A 17,788-nucleotide genomic window follows, 5' to 3' on the forward strand; every position below is an offset into this window, starting at 1 on the left:
TGCCAGGTGTAGCTGGGTTGCCCATCCAGGACCCAGCCAGGCTCGACCCTGCTTAGCTACCTCTTCCTCCACACGACTGTTGCCTTCACTCCACAGCAATCTGGCTCCTCTGAGCCTTGGCTCCAGGCCCTGCGAACTCCCAGGACTTCCTCCTCCCTCCGTTCCTTTCACAGAAGCACATTCAAAGCCCAATGTTTATAAGTAAGAGCTTTTATTTTCTTGCTTCAAATCAACAAAACACCCTTCCCTCCAGGTTGTTTAGGCTAGCAGCCCAGAGCACAATTCAGGTTCAACACAGTCAAATTCAGGTTCAAAAACAGTCCATAACACTTCAAACTCAGGTTCAAAAACAGTCCATATAACTTCACTTTAGCTCAGATTACTTCACTTAGGGAACAGTACATTATCAGAGGGGAAAACCCAATAGCTTGGTAGGTTGCAGCCCAGACCTTTTTAGTATGAAACAGTTTACACAGTCTTGCTTGCACATTCTTACAGCACGGTTACACAGCTTTATTCCCACCTGGTTCAGGCTGGGGTTTCAATTGTGCCCAGCTCTCTTTCTCTCCCACAGGCTGCACCTGTTTCCTCTTTAGTAGAGATTTCTCCCAGTGCCTCAGCCTCTCTCCTCCGGTCTTCCACCAGTCTCTCCAAGGTACAGCTAGCCACCCTCTTACAGCAGCTTTTTGGGTTTGAGCCAGGTCTCCAATCTCCATCTGTTCCTCTCCTAGTCCTTCAGTAACCTCCATTTTATCCTCCTCTCCAACTTCCCCCGCCCCCAAACTCTCCAGCTGGCCCTCATCACCTTCCTCCGAGATCATTTCCCAATCTTCTATCTCCTCCCCTAACTCTTGCACAGCCGGGTGGGGAAGAGAAGGATTCTGGGACTGGTAGTTCCTCCTCTTCTTCCTTAACCCGGCCAACCTCTATGCCTCCGGTAGACCAGCTTTCTGAATGTGGGTGTTGTGCACATGAAATCTGCCCCGTTGGGGTTCCCCGGCTGCCTGCACCCCCTTTCTTTGTGCCTTCCCAGATCCCCTTTCACCCGCACTCTCACACAGGACAACAACCGGGCACCCTAGGGGGCACTGCAGTGGACTTCACAAATTTCTCCCAGGTGCATAGCTCCCTTACCTTGGGTGCTGAGCCCCCCCAAAACCCACTACCCACAACTGTACAAAACTACCATAGCCCTTAAAGGGTAACGGGGAGCACCTAGATGTGGGTACAGTGGGTTTCAGGTGGGTAGTGGAGGGCTCTAATTTACCACCACAAGTGTAACAGGTGTGGGGGGGATGGGCCTGGGTCCGCCTGCCTGAAGTGCACTGCAGTACCCACTAAAAACTGCTCCAGGGACCTGCATACTGCTGTGATGGAGCTGGGTATGACATTTGAGGATGGCATAGAGGCTGGAAAAAAATGTTTTTTTAATTTGTTTTTTTTTGGGTGGGAGGGGGTTGGTGACCACTGGGTGAGTAAGGGGAGGTCATCCCAGATTCCCTCCCGTGGTCATCTGGTCAGTTTGGGCACCTTTTCAAGGCTTCATCATGAACAAAAAGGGACCAAGTTGGCCAAATGTTCGTCTGGGACGCCCTTCTTTTTTCCCCCCATTATCGGCCAAGGATGGCCATCTCTTAACCATGCCCCCGTCCTGCCTTTGGCACACTGCCGACACCCCCTTGAACTTTGGCCATCCCCGCGATGGAAAGCAGTTGGGGCCGCCCAAAATCGGCTTTCGATTATACCGATTTGGGCAGCCCTGAGAGAAGGACGCCCATCTCCCGATGTGTGTCGGAAGATGGGCGCCCTTCTCTTTCAAAAATGAGCTGGATAGTAACATAGTAGATGACGGCACAGAAAGACCAGCACGGTCCATCCAGTCTGCCCAACAAGATAAAGTCATATGTGCTACTTTATGTGTATACCTGACCTTGATTTGTATCTGTCATTTTCAGGGCACAGACCGTAGAAGTCTGCCCAGCACTAGCCACACCTCCCACCACTGGCTCTGCCACCCAATCTCGGCTAAGCTTCTGAGGATTCCTTCCTTCTGAACAGAATTCCTTTATGTTTAAGTGAAAAAATACTTTCCAACATTTTTCTTGACACTGCCCCCCTTCAATCTCTTTTCATGTCCTCTAGTTCTACCGCCTTCCCATCTACGGAAAAGGTTCATTTGCGGATTAATACCTTTCAAATATTTGAACGTCTGTATCATATCACCCCTGTTTCTCCTTTCCTCCAGGGTATACATGTTCAGATCAGCAAGTCTCTCCTCATACATCTTGTAACGCAAATCCCATACCATTCTCGTAGCTTTTCTATGCACGCTTCAATTCTTTTTAAATCTTTAGCAAGATATGGCCTCCAAAACTGAATACTCCAGGTGGGGCCTCACCAACGTCTTATACAGGGGCATTAAAACCTCCTTTCTTCTGCTGGTCACACCTCTCTCTATATAGCCTAGCAACCTTCTAGCTACGGCCACTGCCTTGTCACACTGTTTCGTCGCCTTCAGATACTCAGATACTATCACCCCAAGATCCCTCTCCCCGTCTGTACATATCAGACTCTCACTGCCTAACACATACGTCTCCCGTGGATTTCTACTCCCCCAAGTGCATCACTTTGCATTGAATTTTAGAATTGCCAAACCTTAGACCATTCTTCTAGCTTCCGCAGATCCTTTTTCATGTTTTCCACTCCCTCCCGGGTGTCCACTCTTACAAATCTTAGTATCATCCGCAAAAAGGCAAATTTTACCTTCTAACCCTTTGACAATGTCACTCACAAATATGTTGAACAGAATCAGCCCCAGCACAGATCCCTGAGGTACTCCACTACTCACCTTTCCCTCATCCGAGCGAATTCCATTAACCACCTCCACCCCCTGGCGTCTGTCCCGTCAGCCAGTGCACCATGTCAGGTCCTATCTTCAGCCTTTCCAGTTAATTTATTCAAGAGCCTCCTGTGGGGAACAGTGTCAAAAGCTTTACTACTACTACTTGACATTTCTATAGCGCTACTAGGTTCACACAGCGCGGTACAGTTTAACAAAAAGGACAGTCCCTGCTCAAAGGAGCTTACAATCTAAAGGACGAAATGACAAGTTGGGGCAGTCTAGATTTCTTGAATAGTGGTTAGGTGCCAAAAGGCAACATTGAAGAGATGGGGTTTGAGCAAGGATTTGAAGATGGGCAGAGAGGGGGCCTGGCGTATAGGCTCAGGGAGTTTATTCCAGGCATGGGATGAGGCGAGGCAGAAAGGGCGGAGCCTGGAGTTGGCGGTGGTGGAGAAGGGTACTGAAAGGAGGGATTTGTCTTGAGAGCGGAGGTTACGGGTAGGAACGTAAGGGGAGATGAGGGTAGAGAGGTAAGGAGGGGCAGCAGATCGAATGCATTTGTAGGTTAGAAGGAGAAGCTTGAACTGTATGCGGTACCTGATCGGAAGCCAGTGAAGTGATTTGAGGAGAGGGGTGATGTGAGTATAACGGTCCAGGCGGAAGATAGGACGTGCAGCAGAGTTCTGTACGGACTGAAGGGGGGATAGGTGGCAAAGTGGGAGGCCAGTGAGGAGTAGGTTGCAGTAGTCAAGGCGAGAGGTAATGAGAGAGTGGATGAGAGTTCGGGTGGTGTGCTCGGAGAGGAATGGGCGAATTTTGCTGATGTTGTAGAGGAAGAAGAGACAGGTCTTGGCTATCTGCTGGATATGTGCAGAGAAGGAGAGGGAGGAGTCGAAGATGATTCCAAGGTTGCGGGCTTTGCTGAAATCTAAGTAGATTATGTCTATAGCATGTCCATGATTCAATTCTCCGGTCACCCACTCAAAGAATTCAATGAGATTCGTTTGGCACGATTTACCTTTAGTAAAACCATGTTCTCTCGGATCTTGTAACTTATTGGCTTCCAGGAAATTCACTATCCTTTCCTTCAGCATCACTTCCATTACTTTTCCAATAACTGAAGTGAGGCTTATCGGCCTGTAGTTTCCAGCTTCTTCCCTATCACCACTTTTGTGAAGGGGGACCACGTCCGCTGTTCTCCAATCCGACAGAACCTCTCCCATCTCCAAGGATTTATTAAACAAATCTTTAAGAGGACCCGCCAGAACCTCTCTGAGCTCCCTCAGTATCCTGGGGTGGATCCCGCCCGGTCCCACGGCTTTGTCCACCTTTAGATTTTCAAGTTGTTCATACACACTCTCTTCCGTGAACGGTGCTCTATCCACTTCATTCTCATATGTACTTTTGCCAGTCAATCGCAGTCCTTCTCCAGGATTTTCTTAAAAGTATCTATTTAGCAAATTTGCTTTTTCTTCATCTTTATCTACATAGCGGTTCGCAGCATCTTTCAGTCTCACAATTCCCTTTTTAGTCTTCCTCCTTTCACTAATATACCTGAAGAAATTTTTGTCACCCCTCCTTACATTTTTAGCTATTTGTTCTTCCGCTTTCGCCAGATGTCTCTCTCTCTAGGCTTCTTTCAGTTTCATCCGGTATTCCTCTCAGTGTTCCTCTTCTTGAGTTTTTCTGTATTTCAGGAATGACATCTCTTTAGCCTTTATTTTCTCAGCCACTTGCTTGGAGAACCATATCAGTTTCCTTTTTCTCTTGCTTTTATTTACTCTCCTTACATAAAGGTTTGTAGCCCTATTTATAGTTTTTCAGCCTGGACCACTGTCCTTCCAGTCCATCAACTCCTTCCTCAGGTATTCCCGGACCACTGTCCTTCCAGTCCATCAACTCCTTCCTCAGGTATTCCCCCCCATTTTATTAAAAGTCAGCGTGCTTGAAATCCAGGACTCTGAGTTTTGAGTGGCCGCCCTCCACTTCAGCTGTCATATCAAACCAGACACATGGTCACTGCTGCCCAGGTGGGCACCCACTCAGACATTTGACACACTATCCCCATTTGTGAGCACCAGATCCAGGGGTCGCTCCCTCCCTTGTGGGTTCCGTCATCATTTGTCTGAGCAGAGTACTTTGGAAAAGTATCCACGATCTCTCTACTTCTTTCAGATTCCGCAGATGGAACCTTCTGATCTACATCCGGCAGATTGAAATCTCCCAGCAACAGCACCTCTCTCTTCTTTCCCAACTTTTGAATATCCGCGATTAGATCTTTATCTAGTTCCTCCAATTGTGTCGGAGATCTGTAGACAACACCCAAGTGGACAGAGGTTCTATCATCTCTTTTTAAGGTGATCCACATCGCTTCTTCCTTTCCACAGGTCCCTGTTATTTCAGTCGCTGCCAGTGACGTAGCTAGGGTAGTTGACACCCGGGGCCAGTCATTTTTTAACACCCCCCGCCGAAATCCAGTACTAGGCATACCGAGAATACAAAACACTCAGGACCTGTAGAGCAATTCTACCATACCATAAGCAGTAATTTGTACGAGTCACACAAGGAAAAGAAAAGCATCTTAAACACTACAGAGAGCACTAGAACATCAATTCACCTATTGTAAAACGAAACAGACAGATTAGTACAGATCGTTAATCCTGCACAGTCAATGCCAACCGAAAGCCATGTCTTTTTCACAAATACAGATATACCCTAATCCACTATAGAATAAGTAATCAAACTTTCTATTTAGACAAAAATTAAACTGAACCCCCGATGCCAGACTCTGCATACAATGCACCACAGAAACAGAAAATGTCCTCTAGTACTGTGCAAAATATAAAGACAGCAGATGTAAATTTGATAAAAACAAATACCAACCACCACTTTACAAATTAACAAATAGAAATAAAACAAATAATATTTTATTGGACTAATACATTTAGCTTTCAGAGGCCAAAACCTCCTTCCTCAGGTCAGGATAGGACACTAACAGTACTATACTGAATTGACCTGAGGAAGGGGGTTTTGTTCTCCGAAAGTAAAATGTATTAAAATTAGTCCAATAAAAAGATTACCTTATTTACATGTTCTATTATAAACATTTAACAGCACAGCTACAATACTACTTTATCCTAAAGCAAAAAAATAAAAATATATATTTACAGTTCGTTGTCTCTGGTTTCTGCTTTCCTCATCTTTTCACTGTCTTCCTTCTATCCAGCATCTGTCTTCGCTCTCTCTCTGCCATCCAGTGTCTGCCCTCTCTCCGCCCCTTCCATCCACTGTCTGCCCTCTCTCCCTTCCATCCACCATCTGCCCCAGTCTGCCATCTCTCTCTCCCCTCCTTCCATCAACATCTGCCCTCTCTCTCTGCCCCTTAAATCCATCTGCCCTCCCTCTACCATCCATCTAGGGTCTGCCCTCCCTCACGCGCCCCCCTTCTATCCCCTCTCTCTCTGCCCCCTCTTTTCAGCCCCCAGTTCCAGCCCCCTTATTCCACCTGCCCCTAGTTCCAGCCCCAGCCCACATCTCCCACCTGCCCCCCTTTTCAGCCCCACTATCCCACCAGTCCCCAGCCCTTTTCACCCATCAGTCCTGAGCTTCAGCCCCCAGCCACTTCTCCCTGACCTCTTTTCAGCCCCTAGTTTCAACCCCAGCCCTTTTCTCTCACCAGTCCCAAGCTTCAGCCCCAGCCAGTTCTCCATATCCCCTTTAAAGCCCCTAGTCCCCACAGTTTCAGCCCCCTTCATCCACCACATGCCTTGCATCCCCCCTTTTCAGCCCCAGACCCATTCTCCCACCTGCCCCAGGCATGGACCCATTTTCCCTCCTGCCCCCTTGTCAGACCCCAGTTCCATCTTCAGACCCCTTCTCCCATCTGAGCACTCTCCTCCCCCCTCCCCTTCTCCCCTCTCTGAGCATCCATCTGAGCTCCCCCACGCTCCCTAATCCCCTTCTCCCCTCTCTGAGCTCCCCACCCACCCTAATCCCCTTCTCGCCTCTCTGAGCTCCCCACCCTCCCTAATCTCCTTTAAGCACCCCTCTGAGCTCCCCCCTCCCCTCTGAGTCCCCCCCCCCCCCGACCGGACAGCTGAGATCCGTTCTCCTGCTGCTCCTACCCTGTCCTGCCTTTAAAAAAATTTTTTCGAAGCGCCGGAGAGTGGCAGGCAGCAAGCCTTGCGTCTGCCCTGCTAGTAAAGAAGATCTCGTCGACGTCCTTCCCACACTGAGTCCCGCCCACCCTTGCGGTAATAGGAAGTTGCCTCAGAGGGGGGCGGGACTCAATGTGGGAAGGGCGACGTCAGCGAGATCTTCTTTACTAGCAGAGCAGACGCGAGGCGCGCTGCCTGCCACTCTCCGGTGCTTTGAAAAAAAAAATTTTAAGGCGGAGCAGCGGGAGCAGAGCACCCCCCCCCCCACCCGATGACACCCGGGGCGGACTGCCCCCACCGCCCCACCCTTGCTACGCCACTAGTCGCTGCGATATCATTTCTCACATACAGAGCTACTCCTCCACCTTTACGACCATCTCTATCCTACCTAAATAGATTATAGCCTGGTATGTTTGCATCCCATTCATGGGAACCATTGAGCCATGTCTCCGTGATTGCAACAACGTCTAAGTCTGCCTCCAACATCAGGGCTTGAAGGTCATGAACTTTATTGCTTAGACTGCGAGCATTTGTGGTCATTGCTTTCCATCTACATTTCAGTGAAATTTTTATCATTTAATTTCTTGTTTAATCTCACTTCTTGCTGTGTTGGTAAGAAGTGATTTGCTAAGATTGTTGTTTTCATTGCTTTCTTTTCTACTGACGCATCTTGTCTTTAGCTGGGGTGACCACTTGAAGTGAACTGCATCCATATGCCACCCCCGCCTTCTAGTTTAAATGCCTAGAAATATATTGTCTGAATTTCTCCCCAAGGATTTTTTTTCTTGCCACAGTGAGATGCAGCCCATCATTATAGTGTTTTGTTTTTCCATGTATTGCCACATCCTCCTATGTACCTAAATCCTTCTTGGTAACACCAGGCTTTGAGCCAGCTATTGAAATTCTCAGCACTTTGCAATCTTTTCTCTCCCTTTCCAAAGGTAGGTAGTGCTTCAGAGAAAGCTATTGCTTGTATCAAAGGTTTTAACCCCTCTCCCAGCTCCTGAAAAGCTCTCTGCGTGGCAAGTGGGGTATTACTGGACAAGCCATTTGTTCCCAGGTGGATAACAACATCAGACTCCTTTAGTTTCTTCTCTTATTATAGAGTTTATTTGCATGGTACTCCTGGTAGCTGAAGAGCCTGGAACGCATTTCACTTTGCATGGCCCCTTGAACTGTGTTTCAAAGTTAATGCCTCTGATAATGGAATCCCCTAGTAGCAATAGTTTCCTGGTATGAGTTTCAACATTAGTGATTTGGGGGTGTCTTTTCTCTTTGGGTACCTTCATATCTTTTTGTTCCACCTTCATTGTTTCTTCTTCCGCCTCAGTTCTATTTTCAGGAACATCACAGTGCTGTAATGGAGCAAAAGAATTCTGCAGGGACAACACTTGTGAGGGTGGATGCTTCTGTGCCACATGACGTAGTCTGCCTGAGCCTACAGTGAACCATCTATTCTTAGGTGGTTTTATCCTTTGAGGCACTGGTGAGAAGTTGGTATGATTCAGTGGAGTCCTAGAAGCTGCTTTAAGCACAGCCAATTCCTGCTTTACTTTAATTAGCTCCTGTTTTAAACTAGCAAGCTGAAGACAGACAGGGCAAGCCTTAAGTCTCCAGATGATTGGCCTTGAAACTAAAGCACCACAATTATTACAGAGAATAAAAGTCATCCTGATTGGTTGAAATGGGTATGAACAGGTGTACTATGATTGGGTTAACAGTCTGCAAGATCGCCTGTGTGTGACTGAGGAGTAAAGTTAATGAGTTTTGGCTTGTCTATATATGACTGGAAAACCCTGGGGTAGGTGGGACTATAAGTCCCAGTGAGTCAGCCAAGTGCTGTATCAAAAAAAAGTTCTCTAGGTATGATCAGAATGCTACGGTCTGATCAAAGAATTTTCAGTTGATTTAACTTTCAAATTCCACTAGAATATAACTAGGCAGGGCATGGGCGTAGACTGGGGGGGGCGAGGGGGGGCAATGCCCCCCCAAACGCAGGGCCGGCAACAGGCAGCTCTCCCTTCACCCCACCCTCTCCCCGTTCCTTCTCCTCCCCCCCCCCCCCCCCCCGTGAGCCGGCTCTCCTCCCTCCCTCCGTATCCGTCCCTCACCGACCTGATCTTCGAATCCTTTGCCTGCCCGCTAGGCGCTAGCGCTCTTTCCCCTGCTGGTTCGCGCTTTAAAAATGGCCGCCGAGACTTTCAGAGGCGGCCTCGCGAGAAGTCTCGGCGGCCATTTTGAAGCGTGAACCGGCAGTGGAGAGTCAGCGCTAGCGGGCCGGGCAGGTGAAAAATTCGAAGATCGTTGGTGAGGGACGGATCCGGAGGGAGGGAGGAGAACTGGCTCGCTGGGGGGGGGGGGGGGAAGGAACGGGGAGAGGGCGGAATGAAGGGAGGGGAGAGGAGGGTCACTGCTGGACTAAGTGGATGGAGGGCAGGGGAAAGGAGGGCCACTGGGTATGGGGGCAGGGGAGAGGAGGGTCACTGCTGGACTGGGTGGATGGAGGGCAGGGGAAAGGAGGGCCACTGGGCATGGGGGCAGGGGAGAGGAGGGTCACTGCTGGACTTGGTGGATGGAGGGCAGGGGAAAGGAGGGCCACTGGGCATGGGGGCAGGGGAGAGGAGGGTCACTGCTGGACTGGGTGGATGGAGGGCAGGGGAAAGGAGGGCCACTGGGCATGGGGGCAGGGGAGAGGAGGGTCACTACTGGACTGAGTGGATGGAGGGCAGGGGAAAAGAGGGCCACTGGGTATGGGGGCAGGGGAGAGGAGGGTCACTGCTGGACTGGGTGGATGGAGGGCAGGGGAAAGGAGGGCCACTGGGCATGGGGGCAGGGGAGAGGAGGGTCACTGCTGGACTGGGTGGATGGAGGGCAGGGGAAAGGAGGGCCACTGGGCATGGGGGCAGGGGAGAGGAGGGTCACTACTGGACTGAGTGGATGGAGGGCAGGGGAAAAGAGGGCCACTGGGTATGGGGGCAGGGGAGAGGAGGGTCATTGCTGGACTGGGTGGATGGAGGGCAGGGGAAAGGAGGGCCACTGGGCATGGGGGCAGGGGAGAGGAGGGTCACTACTGGACTAAGTGGATGGAGGGCAGGGGAAAGGAGGGCCACTGGGTATGGGGGCAGGGGAGAGGAGGGTCACTGCTGGACTGAGTGGATGGAGGGCAGGGGAAAGGAGGGCCACTGGGCATGGGGGCAGGGGAGAGGAGGGTCACTACTGGACTGAGTGGATGGAGGGCAGGGGAAAGGAGGGCCACTGGGTATGGGGACAGGGAAGAGGAGGGTCACTGTTGGACTGGGTGGATGGAGGGCAGGGGAGAGAAAAGAAATGCTGGACATGGATGGAGGTGAGGAAGGAGATGAGATGAGGGAAAAGGAAGAGAGGAGGAAAACTGCACATGGATGAAGAAAATAGGCAGAAGCTGAGGACCAGAAATGAAGAAGAAAGGAAGAAAGAAATAAATGGAAAGGAAGCCCTGGAAACGGAGTTAAGAGGACAGATAGCAGCAGAATCAGATACTGCACCGGCATGATCAGAAAAACAGTCACCAGACAACAAAGGTAGAAAAAAATAATTTTATTTTCATTATAGTGTTTGCAATATGTTCACTTTGAGAATCAGGTGCTCAACATTAAAAGTTTATATTTACTTATTTATACCCCCCCCCCCAGGCTCTCTCCCCGGCTATAGCCAGCTCTGCAATTTGGGGGGGGCGCAGAGGGGGACTGGGGGGAGAGCCTGTTGTTAAACATTTGCCAGCACACCAGTGCCTGTCGCCAAACCCGCTGCCTCTCTGATTCAGTGGCTATCCATTGGCAAACGAACACTGGTTATTCCCAAAAAAGCCAGCTCTTGCTCCCTTCCTTCCTCCATATTAGCATAATTTGCATATACATATATGCAAATGAATATGCTAATATGCCCCGCCCCTTCCTTTGCCCCCCCAAATGAAACAGTCAAACTACGCCTATGAGGCAGGGTTAGAAGACAGAGCAGTGCACCACAATACAGATTCACAGGACAAATTAATTAAGCATTAAATTAAGGAGAATATCAGGTAGCTAAACCTATAGCCAAAAAGTTGAGAAATTAGAATAAGATAATCAGAAATCACTTAGCAGTATTTCGGTTCAGGTCCAGCACATGGAATGCTACAAAGGTCCAACACATGGAATGCACACTTAATAAGATGGGCACTGAACAAGTGACTAAGCATTAGGAGTTAAAAGCAGCCTCAAAAAAAAAAAAAGTGGGCCATTTCAGAATTGCCCCTTAAGAGGACTTTATTTAATGCTTATTTACAAAAAAAAGTTCTAACACACTTACACTTTAAATAAGAACTGTGGTTTACAAAAATCATACCAAAAGAAAAAAAGGAAATGGAATTCCACAAATGGACAGAAAAGCAATTCAATCCCATCCATACAAGACTCACTCATCATCCATAAATACTAAATCCTCTTAACAGTATTGGGTAAAAGTCTTAGCCAGCGCTCAGTTTTTCTATGGCTAACACCCCAATTTGTGCATCTTAAGAAAGTGTGATCCCGAAGTGGTACAGAACAATGATTGGATGCTCTATAGCATGTCAAGTCATGACCCCAAACATGGTTTTGCAACCCTGGAGGAGTAGCCTAGTGGTTAGTGCAGTGGACTTTGATCCTGGGGAACTAAGTTCGATTCCCACTGCACCTCCTTGTGACTCTAGACAAGTCACTTAACCCTCCATTGCCCCTGGTACAAAATAAGTACCTGAATATATGTAAACCGCTTTGAATGTAGTTGCGGAAAACCTCAGAAAGGTGGTATATCAAGTCCCATTTCCCTTTCTCTATTGGAGATTCTACATGGAATGTTGCTATTCCACTAGCAACACTCCATGTAGAAGCCAATCAGCAACGCGGCCGCGCAGGCTTCTGTTTCTGAGAGTCTGATGTCCTGCAAGGGCAAGCTTCTACATGGAATGTTGCTAGTGGAGGAGTAGCCTAGTGGTTAATGCAGTAGACTTTGATCCTGGGAAACTGAGCTCCTTGTGACTCTGGGCAAGTCACTTAACCCTCCATTGCCCCTGGTACAAAAAATAAGTACCTGAATATATGTAAACCGCTTTGAATGTAGTTGCAAAAACCTCAGAAAGGCGGTATATCATTTCTCTTCTCTTATGCAGTTATGCTATATAGCAGGGGTTCTCAATCTGGTCTTTCGGACACACCCAGCCAAAGTTTCACAATATCCATAATGAATATACATGAGTTTAAAAGCTCTCCCATACATATTTATTGTGAGCATCCTGAAAGCCTGTATGGCTGGGCATGTCCCAAAGACTGGAATGAGAACCCCTGCTATAAAAGGAAGGCTACAGTTTCATAATGATTGAAGAATGAAATGTACCATTCTGAAACCTTGACTGGGCCAGCCTTTCTACTCACCTTCAAGAGCTGGTATTTGAACATACTGATCTGTGCCTCTGAAGAGACAACCTAGGCTTCAGTTTTAGCTTATATGCTTCTTGCGAGTTTAGACAGCTACATGTGCAAACTGTACTTTAAAAATATATCTACTTTTACCCGTGACAATTGGTTAAGTACGCTGTACAGCACTTGCCTTTTTTTTGGTCTGCATTTTGACATGCCCTTTCATTAGTACAAAGATTACAAACACGTTGTACGTGCAGGATGTCAGACTCACAGCAACAGAACGAAGCCTTGCAGATCAAGACTTCGTTCTGTTTCTGACATCACGTCAAGACTCACAGAAACAGAACGAAGCCGTGCGCGCAAATCAAGAGGACCTCGGCTGGCAGGGATTGGGGTCCCTCGCCAGCAAAGGTAGGCGACGACGGCGGGGGGGGGGGGGGGGCAAAAATATGCCCCCTCACGCCGAAGTCTGGCTACGCCCCTGGCTACGACTGCTATTCACCTGAACCAATTTTCCAAGTCCAATGTCCAGTTCTGGGGTTGGTTGGGGATATTGGGAAGCAAGTATTTACTGCCTCACGAGTAGGGAGATGGATGAATAGAGAGGAGGAGTTCCAGTTATCACTCGATAAAGGCAGCTGATCAACCATGAAATAAACTGATCTCTGGAAGCAAAGATCATGGATGAGATGGCTGGGCAAGATGGAGGGGGGGGGGGGGGATTGGAGAATTTCTGGGTGATCTCAAATGAAGGTTTTTTTTGCATCAGAAACTCCAAAACAGCAACTCAAGATCTGACTTTTATCAGTCAACACAAATCCATTTTTATATAAAAAGAATGCATTAGAGGCTTTTCATAGCCTGGAGACTGTCACTAACACACACCACATGCTCTTTAAAATGGAAAAAAATAAGACGCCTTACCTTTTAAGTTGCTTCAAAAATACATTCAAACTGAGGCTTTTCTTGAAATCCAGGAATGTGACCTTTACATGAAAATAAGACGTTACTAATCAGCTAGTCACATGACCTTCATTTTTTGTCATGAGAGAGGAGAAGTGTCAGCTATTACCTGCTTTGGTTGCTTCTCTGCTAGGGCAGTTTGTGTCACATGGCCTTTTGCTTTTGAAAGGCAGAACTCTTGCTCTGTGCTAGAGTAATCGAGCTCCATGGATTCGTCACTACTGCTCACAAGTGTCCACATGGAGTCCCTTTCTGAAAGGAAGGCAGACAGGACTGTAGTAAGATGGGGCACCAACCAGTATTAAAACCGGCAGTTGCAATATAAATGTGCTCCTAATGAGCCCATGATGATATTTGCCTGTCTCCCCCCACCCACTCAATTCTCATTCCCTGGTCAACATGTGTAATGCATAAAGGGCTATATTCTATATATCATGCTTGAAGAACAGCATAAAAAATGTCTAGGTGTATTCTATAGAGTACACCTAAATTTAGGCATATTTTATAGAATATGCTTACAAATTTATTTATTTTGTATTTTGCTCACACCTTTTTCAATAGTAGCTCAAGGTGAGTTACATTCGGGTACTCTGGATATTTCTCTGTCCCAGGAGGGCTCACAATCTAAGTTTGTACCTGAGGCAATGGAGTGTTAAGTGACTTGCCCAAGATCACAAGGAGCAGTAGTGGGATTTGAACCGGCCACCTTTGGATATCAAGACTAGTGCTCTAACCACTAGGCCAGTCCTCCACACACTGAGCGCCCCTCCATGTCACTAAATTTAGTCATGGGCAGTTATACTCAAGTAAAACTTGGTGCAAATGCAGATGCCTAAATTAGGTGTGGACCAGGTGTATTCTATAACATCACACACAAGTTTTAGAAACATCCATAAATCGCCTATAGCCACACCCCCTTTTCAACTATGCGACTTAAGATTTAAACTTATCACATTACAGAATATGCTTACAGTTGTGCATGTAAATTCTAGTTAATGCCAATCAGCATCAATAATTGCTGAATTGGCACATATTAGTGCTGATTGGCTTGTTGACTACTTAAGTTGCGCACACAAACCCAGAATATGCCCAGATTTGCGCAAACTGCACTATATAGAATCAGTGTGAGAGTTGCAGCCTATAACCCATTTCAATTTTCAGGCTTTCCCACAAAATTAATACTTTTGTTGTAATGGAAAAGTAACACATGTTGATCTTGATGGCTGAAGCATATCATCAAAATTTTATATAAATACATATTCACTGTATGGCAATGATCTTGCTTTTGAGAAGCCTCTAATCATAAATTACAGCAAGTATATCAGATCTTGCTTCTCTCTTAGAACAGAGGAAAAGGCTTCAGATGCTCAGCTTATCATTGTAAATATTACAACCAGGACTGCCGTGCAAACCTCATCAGCTAGAAAAACCTCCGCTCCATGAAATTTTAAAAATATTTTCTTTGAATTTTTTTTTAACTTTCTATCACTACTTTATAACCTGATATTGCTAAATATCTTCCATATTGGGAACTTTAAAAAAAAAAAAAAAAAATCAAGGACACTTGATTTGGATACATTTACAAACTGATGTGAAACAGCTGTAAAATAAGAAAGGAAATATATACAACAAATAAAGGACAGTGAGAACAAAAAAAAAAAAAAAAAACCCAAAACCAAACAGCAGAGCCAGGGATGACTTTACCAATGCCCCCCAGGGAGTCTGAAGGACAGAACAATGGGGCCTAAACTGATTTAAAAAAAAAAATCAGGTTAAAGCCAAAAGCATCCTGAAATAGGAACCTTTTCAGTTACTTCAAGGCGCATTCCAACCAAAATAGGGAGGGAATGCCAGAGCAAAGGTCACACTAAAAAAGTTTAGTTCCGATAGTATCCAGAGAGATAACATAAAAAGACAGTACCACTAACTGCTGTTGTGAGCAACATAATGATCTAGTGGGGATATAGGGAATCAACCATAATAGATATCGTGGAAAACCTTATGAACTTAAATGTTATTCTCTGTATTAAAAGAATACCCATAATTTGCACTTCCTCCTTTTCAAGCTGAAAAACCATGGAAAGTTTCCTAACATGGAGTCAAACATCTTTTTCAGATGATCTTGCAGGACCACAGAGTACCTGTGGGCCTGCATGCAGCATGGGGGGAGGAGTAAAAAAACAACCCCATAAACACAGTAGGCAACAGAAGAGATGGAAAGGGGTGGGGGGAGGATGGAACTATGGGGGAAAAAGTCACAACAAAATGCAGACATGAAAAAATGAACTTTTCCGATCTTTCCCAACTTAAGATTATAAGGCAATGGAACAACACCCCAAACAATGCTATCATCTACACAGGTAGCACTTACCATCCTGTACTCAAAACACTACACTACCATCCCTCTGATAGTGATAAAGTATCTTTCTTACCTTGGACCACAGTGGAGGGAAGTTCCTGCCAGTTCAAGGTTTTCATTTGTAAAGCTGGTTTGTTGATTTTCTTACTGGAGTTGCCTGTGTATCCCAAAGAATCATCTCTCTGGACAACTGCATTGCTGTGAAAACTGGGTAGGGGTGGTGCCAAAGGCAGCCCCACAGCCAACGGCATAGTCCCAACACCAAGAAGAAATGGGGGTGGGGGTGGGGGTGGAGGAGGAGGCGGCAGAGGTGGCACTTGTTTGTTTGGTGAAACCGATGAGGCCAAATCTAGAGTCTGTGCAACCTTCTCTGCATTATCATCTGATGAAGACAGAAGGGCATTCTGAGAGGTTTTTGCTTCTTTGGGCTTGGAGGGGGTTGTAAGGGGGCTCTGAATTTCAACACAAGCCTCTTCAGTGCTCTTTTCAGTTTTAAGACTTCTGCCAGTTTTGATATGCTTGCCTTGGCTCAAATTTTGATTTCTTGGATGTTTCTTTGAAATCAAGATTTTACGCAGCTTCCTGGCCTGTGTTTTCTTGCTCTAAAAGAAAAAAAAAAAAAGTTTCAGACTCCATGTTAGAGAAAATGATGAATGATGCAATAAAGCATATTTCAAGGTTTTGGAAAGAAAGCCAGTCTATTGCATGTAATGTTGTAAAATTCACCTGTAAGGAGCTAAGAAGTATAGTTACTAAGGCGTGTTAGCATTTTTAACACGCCTTTAAAGTTAAGGTGCGTTAAACGCCAACACGCCAATATATTCCTATGCGTGCATTAGCATTTAATGCACAAACTATTAACGTGCATTAAAAATGCTAATACGCTTATAGCGCACCTTAGTAAACACAGCCCTAAAGGGTTATACTAGTGCCTTCGGTGAAGTGCCTTCAGTTGAATACAGGCTTCTTACAAATACAATATGTGAGAGGTAAACAGAAATCATAATTATCCATTAGCAACAGAGCTCTGAATCTTCCTTCAGCTCCCCAATGCGGAGCCACGTTTCGCAAGTTGGTGGGACAAATTCCAAGCCTATCTCCCAGAGACCTTAATGCACAGGCTAAACAAAGTGCTCCACTGCTTCTGAAGTAAAGTCTGGAAGCAGTGGAGCACAGTGAACATACTACCAGTGCATTGCTTTTTGGTCTGTTTGAAGGTGCATTAAATTACTACAAGAGATCTGAGGAGTAATTTGAATTCATCCATTTCTAAGACTCCTGAGGCAGGCCATTGCCTCAGGAGTCTTAGAAATGGATGAATTCAAATTACTCTACTTCTCAGATCTCATGCACCTTCAAACATATGAAAGGCTCATGAAAGGTTAGAGAGGAAATTGGAGGGTCATGAGATAGGAGGAAAAGTCCTATTGTGGATTAAAAACTGGTTGAAGAATAGGAAACAGAGTGTAGGGTTAAATGGGCAGTATTCACAATGGAGAAGTGTAGTTAGTGGGGTTCCTCAGGGGTCTGTGCTAGGACCTCTGCTTTTTAATATATTTATAAATGATTTAGAGATGGGAGTAACTAGCGAGGTCATTAAATTTGCTGATCACACAAAGTTATTCAAAGTCGTTAACTCGCGACAGGATTGTGAAAAATTACAGAAGGACCTTATGAGACTGGGAGGCTAGATGGCAGATGACGTTTAATGTGAGCAAGTGCAAGGTGATGCATGTGGGAAAAAAGAACCCGAATTATAGCTACGTCATGCAAGGTTCCACGTTAGGAGTTACGGACCAAGAAAGGGATCTGGGTGTCGTCGTCGATAATACACAAACCTTCTGCGGCTCGGAAAGCGAATAGAATGTTGGGTATTATTAGGAAAGGTATGGAAAACAGGTGTGAGGATGTTATAATGCCATTATATCGCAGCATGGTGCGACCGCACCTTGAGTATTGTGTTCATTTCTGGTCGCCGCATCTCAAGAAAGAGTGGAATTGGAAAAGGTGCAACGAAGGGAGACTTAAATGATAGCGGGGATGGGATGAC

At 46.4% G+C, this 17,788-nt stretch overlaps 1 protein-coding gene across 3 annotated transcripts in view; it reads right to left on the reverse strand.

Moving 5' to 3' along the window:
* The window catches only part of LOC115471208 (inverted formin-2-like), a 75,465-nt gene that overhangs the window by 40,914 nt on the left and 16,763 nt on the right, over positions 1–17,788 (reverse strand). For all 3 annotated transcript variants that reach the window (XM_030204913.1, XM_030204911.1, XM_030204912.1), the window contains exons 3-5: positions 15,812–16,340; positions 13,489–13,631; positions 13,341–13,402 (exon numbers count right to left, since the gene is read on the reverse strand). In XM_030204913.1, coding sequence (XP_030060773.1) covers positions 13,341–13,402; positions 13,489–13,631; positions 15,812–16,340 — 734 coding nt within the window. The remainder of the gene's footprint in view (positions 1–13,340; positions 13,403–13,488; positions 13,632–15,811; positions 16,341–17,788) is intronic.

The sequence above is a fragment of the Microcaecilia unicolor genome, chromosome 5 (assembly GCF_901765095.1).
Source record: "Microcaecilia unicolor chromosome 5, aMicUni1.1, whole genome shotgun sequence".
Taxonomy (NCBI): Eukaryota; Metazoa; Chordata; class Amphibia; order Gymnophiona; family Siphonopidae; genus Microcaecilia; species Microcaecilia unicolor.